Below are 16655 nucleotides of genomic sequence, written 5' to 3'. Positions count from 1 at the left end.
GAACTAAGAATTAGTTTGACAACAAATATTTAACAGAAGCAGCTGCAGCTGACTTTATGTATAAAGAACAGGAAAACTGAAAAGCCACTTTTATATCTTACATTGCATTTGTTAATTTAATTATCTACATAATTCCATTACTGTGATTTTCTGAACTAATCGGTTCGGCACGTTTACATTTAGAATATCAGAGAAACGCATTTGCAGGAAGAAGGGAGCAAATCAGAAAAAGTTTTGATGAGCTTCACATTCTACTAAGCTGGACATTTGATACCGGAATAACATTTCTAAGCCAGCACACTTTCTAATCAGCTTATACCGAACAATAACAGAAATTCATTCTTCAAACACTTTAAAATTTATAAAAATTAACTTACGTAACTCAAACTATGCATATTGCATTACTCTTTTTATCCAGAACTATGCTTTCACTGAAAATAAGCATGTCAATTCACTTATGCATTATCTTTGTTTAAATAACTTGGGGGGGGCGGTTTAGGGAAAAAGGTGGAAACTAAGTCAGTTCACATTCAAACTTTAACTATGAATAATTGTCATTATGAGATCCATGTTTCTACTTGATCTCTGGGCTTAAGTATGGTAGTAACAAAGTATGTATCTGTGCCCACTCATGGCCTTCATACATGTCCTACTGTCCAACATAGGCATGTAGAATATTTAACTATAGCAGTGAGTTACTGTAAGCAATTTTACCTTAAAAAATGAACAAAAAACCCCCTTTTTTTCCTTCTATACATCACACAATGATTGCTTGACTTAGACACTGAAAGCATTTATTTACCTGATAACACAATATCTATTTTTGCAATGTTCTCTAACTTGACACCTAATACAAACACATGCCCACATACAAAAGAGAGATTATTGATTTTGCAGATATTTGAGAGAATGCCATTGCATTGTAATTGGCACTGTTTTGGTTAAGTGAATGTACCTGTTAAATAAATCATCAGAGAATTTGTATTTTTGTTGAACTGGGTTCCACTTTGCTATCTTATTCCTAGGAGGAAACTGTGTAAGTATTGTGCTCAGCACACTTAGAAGAGTTTATCTGAATACAGCTTGTTTTCCTGCATGAAGAAGTATGCTTCGACTCATAGGCTTTTAGGGTGTTTTTTTCTTCCTGCCTCTTAAAAGCCAAGCTGTCCTAATACACAGGGACACACTTGACTGAAAAGACCCACCTTTCCCTTCAGAATCAGCTATCTGGAAAGCATATACCAAGGATAATAGTTTCTGACAACATCTGATGCTATACCTGGCTCCTAATTATCAGCGTATTAATACTTATCCATTTTACTAATTTGTCACAGTGAAAAAAAAGATAGCGGAAGAGCAAAATGCCAAGGATGCTAGATTGTGGCCAAATGTTAAACACTCCTCTATGAAGCTTGTTATCAGCTTGCACTTGTCAAGACTAGCCTATAGGAGTAGGAGGCCCTCAGTTAATGTTAGTTCAGTTAAATACATGCCTCAGCTACTCACAGGGCAAATATTTAAGTGGTCTTCCCATAAGCAATGATTTACTGTTGGGCCACACGTTATCTTAGTGGCTACATTTTCTGTGATATTAAAAGAATTCACAGTTAGCTACGGGTACCTGTCAGTTGCACCATAAATGGCAGATGGATTCTATTTGTCTAATCTTTTTCCCTTGGACACCTGAAAAGGACAACCTTATCAAAGAAGAGAAAAAAAATAATAAAAGCTGCTCACATATTATACAAGCTGTTTATAAAGCATTGAACTGCTCAGATGAAATGCACTGCATAAGTGCAAGGTATTAATTATTTTTATAACATTAGTGCATGCATGCACTGTAAGTATACATTAATAAGATAGAACAATGAATCACTTTGATTTGAAGCAGCATGTTGGTGTTAGACTAAAAGAAACATGTCTTCATAACAGGCTTATTGCACAAAAATTTTAGTCTTCTACTTGCTTTGACCTGCAAGTAGCTGAAAAAAACCCAGTGTTTTAGGAGTGATTCTAACTGCTAATTACCTCCAACCCCCAAGCATTATAGCTTATTACCCTTTCCCACAGGAAGTCTGACCTATTCAAGTTCACACTACTATTAATCTTGAGTTGTGTACTCATCTATACTGAGTACTATCACACTAACTGTAGTGTATTACTTAAGGGAAATAAGGTTCTTGGTGTCTGGTCTACAATAAGCACTTTGACATCCAGTACTTCAGTACATCAGATTCGATACTCCTGCAACTTAAAAAGTATCTTTGTGAAATTATCTAGTTGAATTATTCCTCCTGACTTATTTAATAAGATAGCATCTCTTCTCTACCCAGATTACCTAGGTATATATTTCAGAAGTCTGCTCATTTTCTGATTTACAGAAACATGTCATATGGGTATTGATTCAAGTTTACAGTACTTAAGGAAGTCCCTTACTATTTCAGTTGTTGCAATTTTTCACTATTCCTACTGGTCAATTCTCCTTTTGAGAGTCGCCTCAGACAATGCAACTGACAGGTGCACAAAGTGGCAATTAAGTCCATTTCTTACATTAATTCATGTAAAAGCTTTCTAGAAAAAGACAAAAGCTAAAACACATTTAAGTGTCTAAGAGGACAACACCTCGGTGAAGGTTTATTCTGTGCAAAGCTAAACTTCCAAATTCTGTTCATTTTGCTATCTTAAAAGAAATGCTATCTCCTTACTATATAACTGTAGATTATTTTTCAATAGCCAAAAGATTAAAAAAAGAAGCATGTGGAACATGAGAACTCGTCATAACATAGAATGTTTGTGAATAAGTAACATGGCGAGAAACTATTATAATGCCTTAGATAAAATAGCTGTTCTGCATATAGTGCATCTCCAGAAGTTTTATGAAGTTCTGCCTAAAGCAGGAACAACAGGCTTCTTTCATCATTATATCCCTTGAACATCTCTCCTACATACCTTAAAAAGCTACACAGGATTTCCGTTCAGTTATTTCTTTCTACCATCCTCACTTGATCAGTGATGGGTTTCACTGAAAGGAAGATTTTCAGAGAGTTCACAGAAATAACAGGTCTATTTACTGCTGTTCTTGCACTACCCATCTCAAAACGTGAGCACAGCTGTACAAGGTATAAAAACAAAGCACTGCTAATTCCTTAACTTTCCTGCTTACTTTACATCTCTCTGTTTAGGGAAGGAAATACAGATGTTATGGGAAGGACTTACTCTCTTATTTTCATATGTGACAGGGAATAGGTGGGCAAGGGAATTTCTTTTACTCCATCCTTCAACTTTGCATGGGCTTAGAGGGCAAGCCCACAGCCTATTAATTGATCCACATTTAGGCCACTTAATAGAGCCCTACCAAACCGTTAAGACTTGTTAGAAAGAACACACTTTCCAGATGCACTCTAGAACTAATAAAATAAGCCCAGTTTTCACTGCTGTTTAACAACGTTTCTTCTGTGTTTGGTCTATTATAAACTTTTAGTCCATAGCCTTCTCTACCTCCCTCAAAGTCCTGTCAGCTCTAATTACATAAATTGAAGCCTAATGTTTTCAGTCATCAGCTATGAATGTTTGCAGAAAAGTCCTATTTTTTTCAATTTAATCATCCAGATCTCTAAAGTTAGCTTTCACATTGTCAAGAATGCATTTACAGAGCATATTTCAGACATGACAAAGGATTTTTTATTAGGAAAGAATTTTTAAAGCATCAAGTTTCAAAGTGATAATTGTATTTACTTAATTTATAAAGCAACATATTGTCTCTCACAAAGGTATGTCCTGTTTAAGTAACATTATTAAACTGTTGTAATTACACTTAGGAAACTTAAACAATCCAAGATGTGGTATTGCCTTTAGGCAAATGAGCAAATATGTCAAAGAATATTAAGCATAATATTTTAAATAGGATTTGGAATAGTACTGCATACCTGTTCAACATTGATAAGTAATGATGCCAGAATTACTGGCTCAAAACACTTCTCTCTATCAAAAGCCTCACTACTCTGTTTCTCTTCACATTTCAGTACAAATAGTCCACTCCTAAAACATGCGGGTTCATTCACGCCTCTGTTCTACTTAGCCTCTAGATTTAGTTTTAATTTTCACAGATTGATACTTTCAATCAGTTCATGACAAGCTGATTGCTAATGTATTTCCTCACGGTCAGACTTCTTGGCTGTTGATGCTTTGCACCATACTGGAAAGGCCCAGAGACGCTGTATAAGATTTATATAAATAAATGCTGAAACATGAAGTAAAAGCAGCCTCTTGGAATACTGCCATTGGCCCTGTTTCAGCATCACTTTTGTTGGAAATCTATATTTTAAGACTACTTCAATTAAGCTTTGTTTTTAAGCTAAGAATATTTAACATGGACAAAGCTAGTGTAGTGAAAGAGTTTTCTGAAGACATGTGGTGCTTTGTTATTTTAGAGTTCATCCAAGTCTCATTCAATTCCTATGTAAATAAAAGGCAAAAGTTCTTTATATATTTTTTCATTATGCAGACAGCAGCACCATTTTTCTTATTTTCAAAGAGTAATTTTTATTAATTTGGTTTTAAACTTTTCACATTAGCCATCAAGCATAGATTCAGTCTAAAATGTACTTTGACAACATTTTCAACTAATCTTTGAGTCTTTTTATAAATACTAGTTAATATGTTATTTATTTATGGAGCATTAGCAAGGAACTTTAGATCTGCATTCTTTTACTGAGAGGCAGACAAAGCAGAACAAAAGAATAAAGTGAACTGAGATTGTTTTAAACTTTCAGTAATGTAATCAGAAATACACCAAGACAGAGACATTGGTATTCACAAATAGAAAAAAATAAAGTAACTAAGCTGGAATTCTCTTCCTAAATACAGTTTGAAAGAGCAGTCGTAGTTTCCACAACTATCCCATTGTTTTTACAATTGCATCTTATAACGCCCATCTTCACGCACCTAACAGGCTTTATTCTTCCTATTTTCAGGATGGAAAACCAAAAAGAAAATATGGAATTTTCTAAAGCAAAAACTGCAAAAGATACTTCAGCACTCATGAAAAATACTAAACTTACAGCTCTGAAGAAAGAAAGCCTGCTTATGCACAGAGCCTGTGTAACAAAGAGGAGGAAATGCATACATCGCGTAGTCAAAACTATTCTACAGAGACAAGAAATAAATGAAACTTAAGAATAACCCCAGTGTCCAGGATCTATAGCTTCTCCTTGGGGCTTTTACAAGCAAACAGTCCAGGTCCCCTCAAGCCAGCCCCAAAACCACACCCACACATTCTTGATTTTAGAACTTTGAATATTCATTTTGTAACATCAATGGACTTCTCAGCCTAAGTTATACTTGAATAAGTAATCAGTTTATTTGATAAGACCTTCATAAATTATCCTGTTATCACAATCTGGACTTTGTAAAGATCATTTCACCTAGGAAAGAGCTTGGCTCTCCAGATACCCATTTTAAATACTGTATTCTATGGTTTCAGACAATAAAGCAAGACCAAAAAAACCCCACCCAAATAGAACCTTTGATTATCATATACTACAAGAGTCTCCTAAATGCTGTTCGTAAGTAGCATGATGACAAATAATAAAGAATTCTCATTCCAACATCCCTGTAGTTCTAAGGTAAAAGGAATATTACTTACAAGTTAAGAAAGCTGATGCACTACTAGCATTTCTCAGAAATGCCACACAATTTTTAAAGCAGATGGATACATGATCTAAGGAGGCCTTAACTCCACTGTATGTTTTCCTCCAGATGCAGAAAGTGCTGACAATGTGGACTTCCATTGGCACAAAATGAATGAAGAATGGAAAAGAAAATACTTGAGAGATGCATGTTATCTGCCTAAAACCCACAGGCCAAAAATTACTATGGGCAGCCACTGCAATAGCTTAACCATTTGCACTAGGGTATAAACCCTTGCTTCCCTAATCACAGAATCACAGAATCACTAGGTTGGAAAGGACCTTCAAGATCATCAAGTCCAACCATTAATCCAGCGCCACCATGTCCCCTAAACCATGTCCTGAAGTGCCACATCCAGTGGCCACTGTTCTAAGACAAATAGAATTAAGAAGCAGTTTCACAAGTCGCTGAGGTGACTTTGAACATTATGTTCCAGATCTATTCCAAAGGAAATTGAAACACCCAGGATGCCTAGAGAGGGATAGGCCTTATCTCAAATTAGCAAAAGCAAACCAACAAAATTCAAGACACAGCACAGCATGGTCTAATAAACCAAAAGTATAAAAGGAAATAAATGAGAAAGGAAGAAGGGCTAAAGAATAACAAGGTCAAGACTGCAAATAGCTACTATTTTGACTTGTAAATGAAGAAGGAAAAAAAGCAAAATTAAAGAAGATACTATTGACATGAGGAGTAAGAAAAAAATTACTGTGACATAAAAATATCGAGGATGTTTACATATTGTTTTCATATCTATAGATATTATATCTTACTTTGAGTGCAAATAAAATACTAAATGACAACACATTATTACTGAGCAGATTTCCGAAATGAGTGTACTACCAGATTAAAATGGCTAACAACATTTTTCTGTTTACACTCAGCAATATTACACATGCTGTTTATACTTTCAGATCATCTTCAATGCTTCATACACAGAAAAACATCCAAGTTTACCAAGGTAACATTTTTAACCCAATAATCTCCTTAGGTGCAAGAATCTTCCTCCATTTTTAACTCCTTCTTTGCAGAAGATTAATAAGAAAACAGATTAATGGGATTCTACTCTGAAATGATTAGTCGAAGACTTGTAGATGGCTATATAAAAGTAAGTTTATTGGGCAAAATAGTTTCATAAAGAAAACCAGTTGGACTGTGGGGAGAATACAAGAAAAATGTTTATATTTGGGAGCAGTTTAACAACTAACTCCATAAACTATCTCCCTTAGGAAATAAATACAAAATATTCTGGAAACACTTCTTGTTTACAAAAGGTTGCATAATAAAAAAGAACTGCTATTTCTTTAATAAACGATAAACAATTATAACAACTCTGTGAATTAATGGAATAGAAACTACTGTATAAGTTCAGGATGTGTTTTGGATAAATTCTTACTGTAAAATATTGCATTTGGTAATACAAACTAAAAGTAAAACCACCACAAATGCACACAATAAACAGAAAATCCAGTAGATCAACAAGCCAAAGAAAAGAGTGAAACATGATAGAATTTCTGAGCTTAAAGGTTGTTAAAATACTTTGTATATGAATTTTTTTGAGTTAAAATGAAAAATGTCACTTCATCCTAAAACTATCAATATCTGAATAAAAGGTATTAGAGACCCACTTATGCAAGCAAGCCTCTGATATAGCTGTAAGGTTGCTAGAGCATCTAGAGAAATGCATGAGGAGATAGGTGTGTTAAAAAAAAAAAAAAGAAAAGAGGAGAGGCACTTTGCTGTAATTACAGTAGTAGTAATGAATTTGGACAAGTTGAAATAACAATTCTCAATATTGCAATAATTCAGAAGGAAACCATTTGTATAGTCAATACTATCTCTGGAACAAAGTAATACTTCAGTTTCTACAACAGAATTGTTGCCTATTTCTATCCTCTCTCAAAAAACACTGAGCTTCATTTTAAAGTACACATACAGGAAATAGCATGAGAATCACATTAAACCTCAATAAAATATTTGATTTTTACAGTATAAGATTAGTAGATGTGGCTGTTAATGATTTTCAGGTCACAAGAGCCCTATTCCACCACAGAGAGCACATACTAATCCTTTTAATTTTTTATAAAGTATTTCTGCAATCACTGTAACTACCATAATGCTTATAGACTAGTAAAGTTTATTCTTAAGACACATTAAGCATCTCATTGTTCAAAAAGCAAGTTTAGTTCTTGCACCCTTCCTCAGTCTTAGGCTAGCAAATAAGAATGGAATTAACAAATACTTTAAACAAGTTCATCATAAAATAGCTTCACTAAAGTTTCCATCTTGAATAACATAAGTATGTACTTAAGCTTAGGAAAATATATATGAAAAGCAGGACCCAAACCACCTGGTTTTAAACCCTAACTTGAACAGTTAAGATTTTACAAATGGAAAAGTAACGGTTCTGAAGATGACTATTAAAGAGCTTATACAAAAGAGTGAGAAGAAACCGATTTTTTTTGAACTAAGGATACCTAGGATTGTCAAATATGTTCTATTAACATATATACATAAATAGGTACCATTTAGAAAAAATAAGTAGCAATGCCTTGCCACTACATAACTAGTAGAACACCTGCATCTCCCACCAAGACACTACTGTTTCATTACAACTACAACATTTACACAATGAGAGACTTTAAGAAACCAAACTGAATACTACCTCTAAACCACAGTTTTCCTACCTGAAATCGAGCCCAGTAAAGAAGAAGAAACTACAGCTGTGACACCCTTTACATTCCCAAGACTTAAAAATCAACCAACTGCTGTCTAGGTAGCTCAGTCATTATTGTCCTGCACACCTGGATTTCTACTCAGCTGTGTAGATCTGTGCTAAGCATTATTTCATCTGACCTCTGATGTTCCTTGCAGCTGTGCCTGATTAGAGTACTGCAGGATCAGGCCCTTTATTATAGGAAGACTTTGGTAGAGACATAGTTTATTATATGTTTTTAGACTTCAAAGCTTTGAAGGTTGTAAAATCAGGTAAGTTTTGTTGAAGTTGTAGAAATCAATGTAGTTTGGGTTTTATTGTAAGTTTAAGTATTTTACTTTGCATTTGTTTTTATATTTTCTAAGAAGAGTTCTCAATTACACACAGCTAATGTTTCTAGGTGGGGATTTTGGGTACTTAGTGCAGTGAAATTTAGATAAACAACACTTATGAGAAGAAAAGTTTATCATGAGAGCAAATAGATTCCTTAAAGCAAAGAAGCCTTGTTCTTGCCATGTAGTATGTGGGAAGTGCTAATTGTTTGGGGTTTTTTTTGTTGTTGTTGTCAATTTGCTGTTGAACAAGGAAGAGAATATACTTTGCACAAAATATTTCAATACCAGTTGTGCTACAGCCTAAGTGAATATCTGTAAAGACTTTAATCATAGCTTACAGTTCAGGGCAGACCTCAGAAGTAATTAAATATTCAGGTATTGAGGCAAATGCTGAAGAGTTCTAAGTCATTCCCAGCAGGGATTTGCTTTTGCTAGCTCAATGCTAACTTGGGCATTTTTAAGTACTGCCACTGCTGATGCACTTTGAAGGAGAGCTACTGACTGATAGGATGATTTTGAGAGTAATATAGAAATTTTCTGCTTCAACTTACATTTTATATGCTTTAGACCTTCTTCAGAAGCTGCATTTCCTAGAACTTCTCAAACTACTTAATACTCTGCTAGGTTTGGGGTTGAAATCCACGTTGTTCAGCAATGTTAAAATTGTTCTGACCAGTGACAAAATCTTCATTATTAGACATCTAATATTCTGCTAGTAGAACTAGTAAGTTGGCATTGAATTTTGAGATGTAGTGCTTCTTGAAATTTAACTGATGGTTTTCCTTTGGGATTCAACCCTAAAATTCTAGTTAGAATTCCTTCTGTCAAAGCTTACTTATTTTACTCTTGTAGAAAAAAGCTACTTTGGTCAAATTTTGTCACTCAAACTGTAATACTTACAGTTTTTACTTTCTGTATGATAACAGCTATGAACATCCAAGGAACTTAAAATTTACGAGGCCCCCTTAGTCACATAATCTTCAAATATAAACCTTGTCCTTACACTACATTTGATCGTTTCTTTGCTTATAATAAGATTCTGCAACCTTGTTATCCTTAGCCTTATAAGAAGGGTAGCAGGTTAAGGCAGGATTCTAGCTCCAGTTTGGATAAGTTGAGGAGTTTGGAAAGTTTAGCTCCAAAGAAGCTATGAAAAGGGAAGAAAGCCAGTTATAAGGATTATTGGGATCCAGAATAAGATGTGATGCATAGAAAAACAAGAACACACTAAACAGTCAGAAATACTCAAGTAGTTTCTTTTGAATTTTGCTCTGCTGTAGATCACTTGGATGAACTCATGGCCACCAGTGCTTGATTCTGCCTAAGTATCAGCTGTGCTTGTTACTAGGCTGGACAACTTCTTGGGTGCTAGGAAGAATAACAATTTAGTCAGTACTTTTCTTGTCACCATTAAACTATTGTTATTTCAGCATGACTTTCGGAACCATGGCTTCTGGTTATTTTCTTTCCAGCTGAGACAAAAAATTAAAATCCCAGTTGCTCTGTACTTTTATCACACTTACCACACTGAGTTCCAAAAATATTATTTGCAGTGGCTATGTTATTGAAACTGGCTTTTCTGGGAAAAACCAGAACAACTGAAGCCTCGTTTCTGCAGATTTTATTGCTATGTGCAAATGTACAGACCGTGGTAATCCTCATTCATCCTCCTATTTGCATCTCCTATTCAGAAAGTTTTTTATGTGCTAAGTGGCTCGCTCTTACGCCTCACAGACCAGGTAACTGTTCAGGTTGTTCTATAGCCCTTCTTTTGGCAATAACTTTAATATTCATTTCTGTCTTCTACTTATTCAGCAGTTTCCACAAAATGTTTAATATCTTTTATATCTTTTATCCTCTGTCCAGTTTCTTCAGAAAATAGTAGGCATTTAAATATTTCTGATTCATATGATTATGCTCCAAAGATTCTCCCCCCCAAGGTATTACAAAACAGAAATTCAGTCTAATGAAACATTTGTCTAAGTACAGTGCTTTAGAAAACTGGATTACCAAAGTACAAGAGTATGATCATCTAATATTGTATCACTGGTGTTTGCCTTTTTTCTTTTTTTAAACAACCACATAAAACTCCAATTTATAGAAATGTTCCTGAAAGTGGCACAAACAACAGGCATTCCTCACTTGCTCTGCAATGCATCAGTGGTTTTAAGTAGGCTTGTCTTTTTCCACTGCAGCATATTAGCTATTTACTGGATATTCAGGATATACCATACTGCCTTTCAGCTCCAGCAAGAGGGTAGTGATATGCATAGGTGATATTATGTAATTGTTTAGAAGTTTCTAGTAATGTTGTTATAGTCTAGAATCCACTACAAATTTTTCGGCATGCTTTCTTACCTTCTAAAGGAAAGAACCTCCTCCTTCCCCCAGGAGTCTTGCCCAAGCAGCACGCAAGTATTTGCCGTGTCCTTACACGGTTAGCACAGCCTCTTAACGAGTCCCGGCTGCCGTGCGATGGGCTCCCCAGCAAGCGCTCAACAGCTGAAGGGCTCTACGCTTCCCCCTGGCGCGCCTCGGCTCTCAAGGAGAGCTCCGGGCTGCGAGAGCCCTGCCCGTGCTGTGTGCGAGTGACCTCTTCAGCCAAGTCAGCGTCACTACAGAAAGGTCACGGTGCAGAGCTGTGTTGGCTTCCAAATGGAGCAGGTTTTGAGGTACAGCTGCCATATTTTTCTCCCTTGAAGATCCACGATGAAATGGAAACTAAAGGGGAGATGTATTTGCAGTGGGAACTTTGGAAAAGTAATTTTTTTGTTAATAAGTAACATGCTTTTTAAAGTATATTCACAAATTTGTGTGCTGTTGCCAGATGGACCATTATTAATAATCATTAAATAAAACCAGTTTGAGGCTGGACCGTGGGATTATATTAATTGGCTGCCAAGGAGCTTTGCAAGAGACTGAGAAGTTGTCATGAAGCATATTTGCTGTGATTCAGCAATGGTTGTATCTGTAGACAACAACCCACAATTATGAGTTTCAAAAAGGGAAATAAAGTAAAAGTTAAAAATTTAGTGATACTGATGAGATTACTTAAAGGTATACTTGATTTTAAAATCATCTACTATTTATTATATTAGCTGTGTTTCTCATGTCCCATTCTGCTAAGTGATTAAGACTTGCCTTCATATTTAATGATTCTGCAAGACTTAAGACTCAGAAAAGCAGAGTTTACATTAAAATTTAGAGAACATAAAGCTTTTTTCTAGGTTTCTTGTAAACATCTTGATATTAGCAACCTCTGAAATGAATACAACAATGATGTAAAAGACCTAAGCTAAAAAAATCTCCATAGCTTGTACACAAGTACAGTTCAGCTGATATTTATGTACAGTTCTGGAGTCGTATCACTCTGACATAAAGACTGATCTGCCAGATAAAATAAGAGCAACAAGATACCGAAACATTACAACAGTGCATATTTGCTATTAAAACACTGCAACCTGATTGCTGTTGTCAAACTCGCCCAAGCTGTCTATGCTGTATTTCATAACAGAAATTGACAACTTCTAATTGGTTCTGAACTGTACTTGTACCAATGGCAAGAAATATGGAGTATGTGGGTCTGATGGCACCAGTGAGGTTTTTTTTGCAGTTATGAAAATAAATGCCTGTTGACCCTAGGCTCTACTTAGTGAATGTTTGGTAATTCTGTTTTTAGAGATCTTCCATGCCTATGTGCTGCCTATTCTATGATAATTTTCACGCCACAAAATGGATTTTGTAACACAGTAGCACTGAAATATGTGTGAAAGCATAATAAACTGATGATGGTAAAACCATTCAAGCCAACAGAAACAGTGTTTCATTCTAGTAAAAGAGTATTGTTTACACACTGACCCTCAGTACCGTAATGACATGACATGGCTGACATATTGCTTGATGGGCATTAAATTATATTTTTGGGGTAAGCTTCCTGACCTGGTGGCAAGGCTTATGATGTAATTCCTTTGTTTACCATACTTAGATCCACAGCTTGTCTTGGTTTAGAAGATCCCTTGGCTTCAGTTGGTAAGACAGTCTAAGCTTGAGTACATAACCAATGTACTCAATGTGTTGAGGTACAACTTTTTCCATTGTGTATACAAGAACAACTGAACACACCTGATGTCTCTATAAAAGATCTTTTGACCCTGTAAAAATTTCGGTGTCTCAATATTCCGCTTGCCTGGGATACATTTTCACTGAAAACTCAGAGAAAGATAAAGGCAACGCTGTTGTCTTCAACAGTCACAAACAAGTCTCTGGAGATATTTTCTAGAAAATAACTTTTCACCTCGGAATTAAAGCATATACAAGCACATGTAGCCATAACATGACTTTTCAAAGCTGTACTTTTTAATCTTGTTGACAAAGATCTACAATCTTCAAGCTGACAGCTCTGTTTATTCCCTCTGCAAACCTGTACCAAAAGGTACAGATTTAAAAAATATGTTAAAGACAGATTTCAAAGGAGAAGTTCAGTTATGGTATGTATGAAGACATGGATACAAGTTCCTAAGCTTGCATAGCTGTAAGGCCTATACAAGTGATTATCTGCAAGCAATTGGGGTAACTTAATGCAAAATATTAGTAATTTCAAAGTGTTGAAAGACTTCACAGCTAAAGATATAAAGGAATTTAAAGCACAACAAGTGTTACAGATAAGTGATTGCTATGTTCCTTTAAGGAAATGTTGAGCACTTTAAAAGAATTGTGTAGTCTTCAGATGTAACTAAAGGACTTTACAGGAAGTTCTGAATGGGGAACTACACATTCTGTCCTGTCCAAACAGGACTTTTTGGACAAAATTTTCCTTTGGGAATATCAAATATGCTTAGTTGACTTCAAATCAAAATAGATTGTGAGGGACTATTAAATTAGCAGTGTGATCTACCTCTGTGTGTATTAAGAAATCATATTAGAATTAAGGCTCATACCCATGAAGTGGCAAATGTTGTCTATGCAGTGCTGGTTGACTTTAATTTCTATTAGCTTTAGAAGGAAAGGAAGACAGTGGAAAGTATTATGAGTTATTCAGCCCTCACCTGGTACTGCGAATGTAGCTTTTATAACTATCACAATCACAAGTTAATAAAGAATCTAAAACAAACAAACTTAGACAGCAGTTACTTTTATGTTTTGTCATCGAACAAAAGCAAATGCACATAAATTTCACTACAAAGTATTAAAAAAAGTTTTGAAATGTGAACCATATTAATGTTGTCTGGAAATGTCTTACCCAAGAGGATATTTGGCTAGATTTAGGTTATCTCATAGTATAGACTCCAAATCCCATTGGTATAGGACTTGGGGACATTCTAATTAATTGACAGTAAAAACTATATCAACTGCCTGATACATGTTCTTCAGGGGCAAATTGTGAATTCTTTCACCTAGATTAATGAGGTAAGTAACACAGAATGTTGTTAGAGCCAATTCTGTTTCTAATTTTGCCATGTGACTCTTCAATCAAGTAGAACTGCATTTCCCAAGCAGAAAACAATGAAACACTCTAAGAGAATTAAAGAGGTCAGAATCTGTTGTTCCATATGCTTACTATCCACTGCCTGATTTATGTATTCTTAAGTGACTACCCCTAAGCAGTTCCCCTGTGATACCTGTGGTACCTTCCACAAGCAGAAGATGACTTAGTTAAAAGGCATGCACTTACCTGACATCAGGGACTGGGTTGCCAGCAACTCTGCATTCCAGCAATACTTTGTTTCCTTCAGCAACTTCCTGGCTCCGGAGCTTCTGGATGAATTGAGGTGGTAAAGGCTGATTCTCTTCCACATTGACAAAGGGGTGGCAAAGGATCATTTCCCTCTGAGCGATGCTCTCCCTTTCAGAAAAGTGTTCTCCATTCGAATGAATGTCAGGTAATTTTGCCTCAGGCTCAGTCTCTTGATGTGGCTTGTCAAACTCCTGGGTCACTGAGGTACTTACAGCTGGATGTTTCTTTTTAGGAGACAAGTATCCACTGTCTGGAGAAGAAGAGTCCCCATCAGGACTTCTACCTCTTGTCTTTGCTGCCTGTCTAAATATAGATGACAGTTCCTCTATGAATGTGGCAGCTTTGTCACACAGCTTGTTCCTGAAAGGAACTTCCCCCTGGGGTGCCAATTCGGACTTTGAGCTTGTCTTGGACACACCTGGACCATCTTTATCCAAATGTTTCAGGCTTCTAATGAAGCTGGGACTAGCAGTTAGCACAGGTGAAGTGCTTGCTTGCCTCCTGGAAACTGTGACAAAGCTACTTGCTGTTTGAGGTGTGGTGGATTGCTCTTTCTGATTCCCTGGGAGAACATGACTTGCAGCAGATGAAGTCAGACTGCTTGCTTGAGGCCTCTGTAAAGCATCTTGCTCGTGCTGTCTGGTATCTCTGAAAGAAGGATCTTCTGAAGCGCTAGAAAGAGAGGTGTTGAAATAATGAGTGAAGTCTGGTGCTGAATTCTGATCATCCTTCATGGAATTGGCAATGGCTTCCCAAGCTATGTCAAGGCTCTTGCATATCTCCTCCTGGGTAAGGAAGGCAGAAAGTTCATTTGAAACTTCCCCGTTCTGTATGTCTGATAGGGAATCATAGAAAAAGTCATGGTAGGATGAAGCTTCTGATGTATTTTCAGGATATCCCTTATCAGTGCCTCTCTCTGCACAGTAAGCCTCCTTCAGCATTAAAGAAAGAGGTAATGCCTGGCCACAGCTTCTGTCTTGCATCCTGGAAGACACAAATACAGTTCCTTAACAAAAAAACCTTGTCAATAAAAAAAACTACAGCACTGTTATATTCTGGTTCCAATAAGCTATACAAAAAACTTGGAGAGGAGCAGAACAGAACGGTGCATGAAATAACTTATTGTAAACCTTGTTTTCTATTAGAAATGCCCAGGGCTGCAAATTGCCTAGGTGGAACTGAGAGAGCTTAGGAGTAATTTTTCTCACGTGTCTTCCTTCAGAACTATTAAGACATCCTTTGTCTGTACGTTGCCTAGCACAAGCTCAAACTGGACCAATGCGAGTGATTTTTTATTTCACATCACACTTCATTTTTTCTGATTTTAGGCTTATGATGATTTGGGGAATAAATATATTTTTTTCTTTGCCATAACACTGCCTTCCAGACACTAAACCATCAAATTCCAAGAGGAAAACACTGTTCTAGTTGAAAACAGTGTGAGAATTTACACAAGGATGTTTGGATTACAAATTCCAAGTTATTCTTTCTGTTTAATGTTGATAATATGTTTAATATTAATTTACTTCTTGTATTAACATTTTTAACTTGTTACCTTTTAGTACAATTTAGTAGCACTTTTCTCAACACTGGTAAGTGGAACATCAAACTACCACATGCTAAAAGTAAAATACTGAAGAAATAGATTTCACAACCTATGTATCATCCTGCACCACATAAGTGTATGATGTATATTCTGTACCAGTTCTGCAAAGTACAGAAGCATCTATACATCTCCAGTTTTCCCACGATTTTAGAATGAGGATGAGCATTCACTGCCTCTGTAAAGCCAGCAAGAAACAAGACATCAGGGAAACCGTTCTTTTCCCAAGGGAAGGATCTGCCTGGAACTCTCCTTATGGAAATTTATTTGTCCTGCTGGTCACTAGGTTGCGAGTGATCTGATCTTAAAAGTAATTGCCGCTTCTGTGAAGTAATTAAGTTGAACATCAGTGTTTTTAATTACTCTTGAAAATTCTCTTCTTGTCATGATATTTTCTATAAGATTAATTCTGCACAAGATTTTAAAAAAGAGTATATTTTTCTCTTAGTGGTCCAAAGTATTTCTCCACTGATAGATAGGTGGCTTGACAGTCATGAGAAGATGTGCTCGGATGTATTTTACATCAGCTTGTGCAAGCTCCAGTTACCTTTAGTCACTTCACCAGGGCTTACCCGGCAT

At 36.0% G+C, this 16655-nt stretch overlaps 1 protein-coding gene across 1 annotated transcript in view; it reads right to left on the bottom strand.

The window, feature by feature from the left end:
• PALLD (palladin, cytoskeletal associated protein) overlaps positions 1-15456 on the bottom strand; it is a gene marked incomplete at both ends in the record, with an annotated part of 195703 nt that extends 180247 nt beyond the window's left edge. The window contains one exon of the mRNA XM_081999758.1: positions 14411-15456. Coding sequence (XP_081855884.1) covers positions 14411-15456 — 1046 coding nt within the window. The remainder of the gene's footprint in view (positions 1-14410) is intronic.
• Positions 15457-16655: the final 1199 nt, after the last annotated feature.

This window comes from Phaethon aethereus (assembly GCF_964289735.1).
Source record: "Phaethon aethereus genome assembly, chromosome: 4".
NCBI lineage: Eukaryota > Metazoa > Chordata > Aves > Phaethontiformes > Phaethontidae > Phaethon > Phaethon aethereus.
This window is presented reverse-complemented; position numbering and strand designations above follow the sequence as displayed.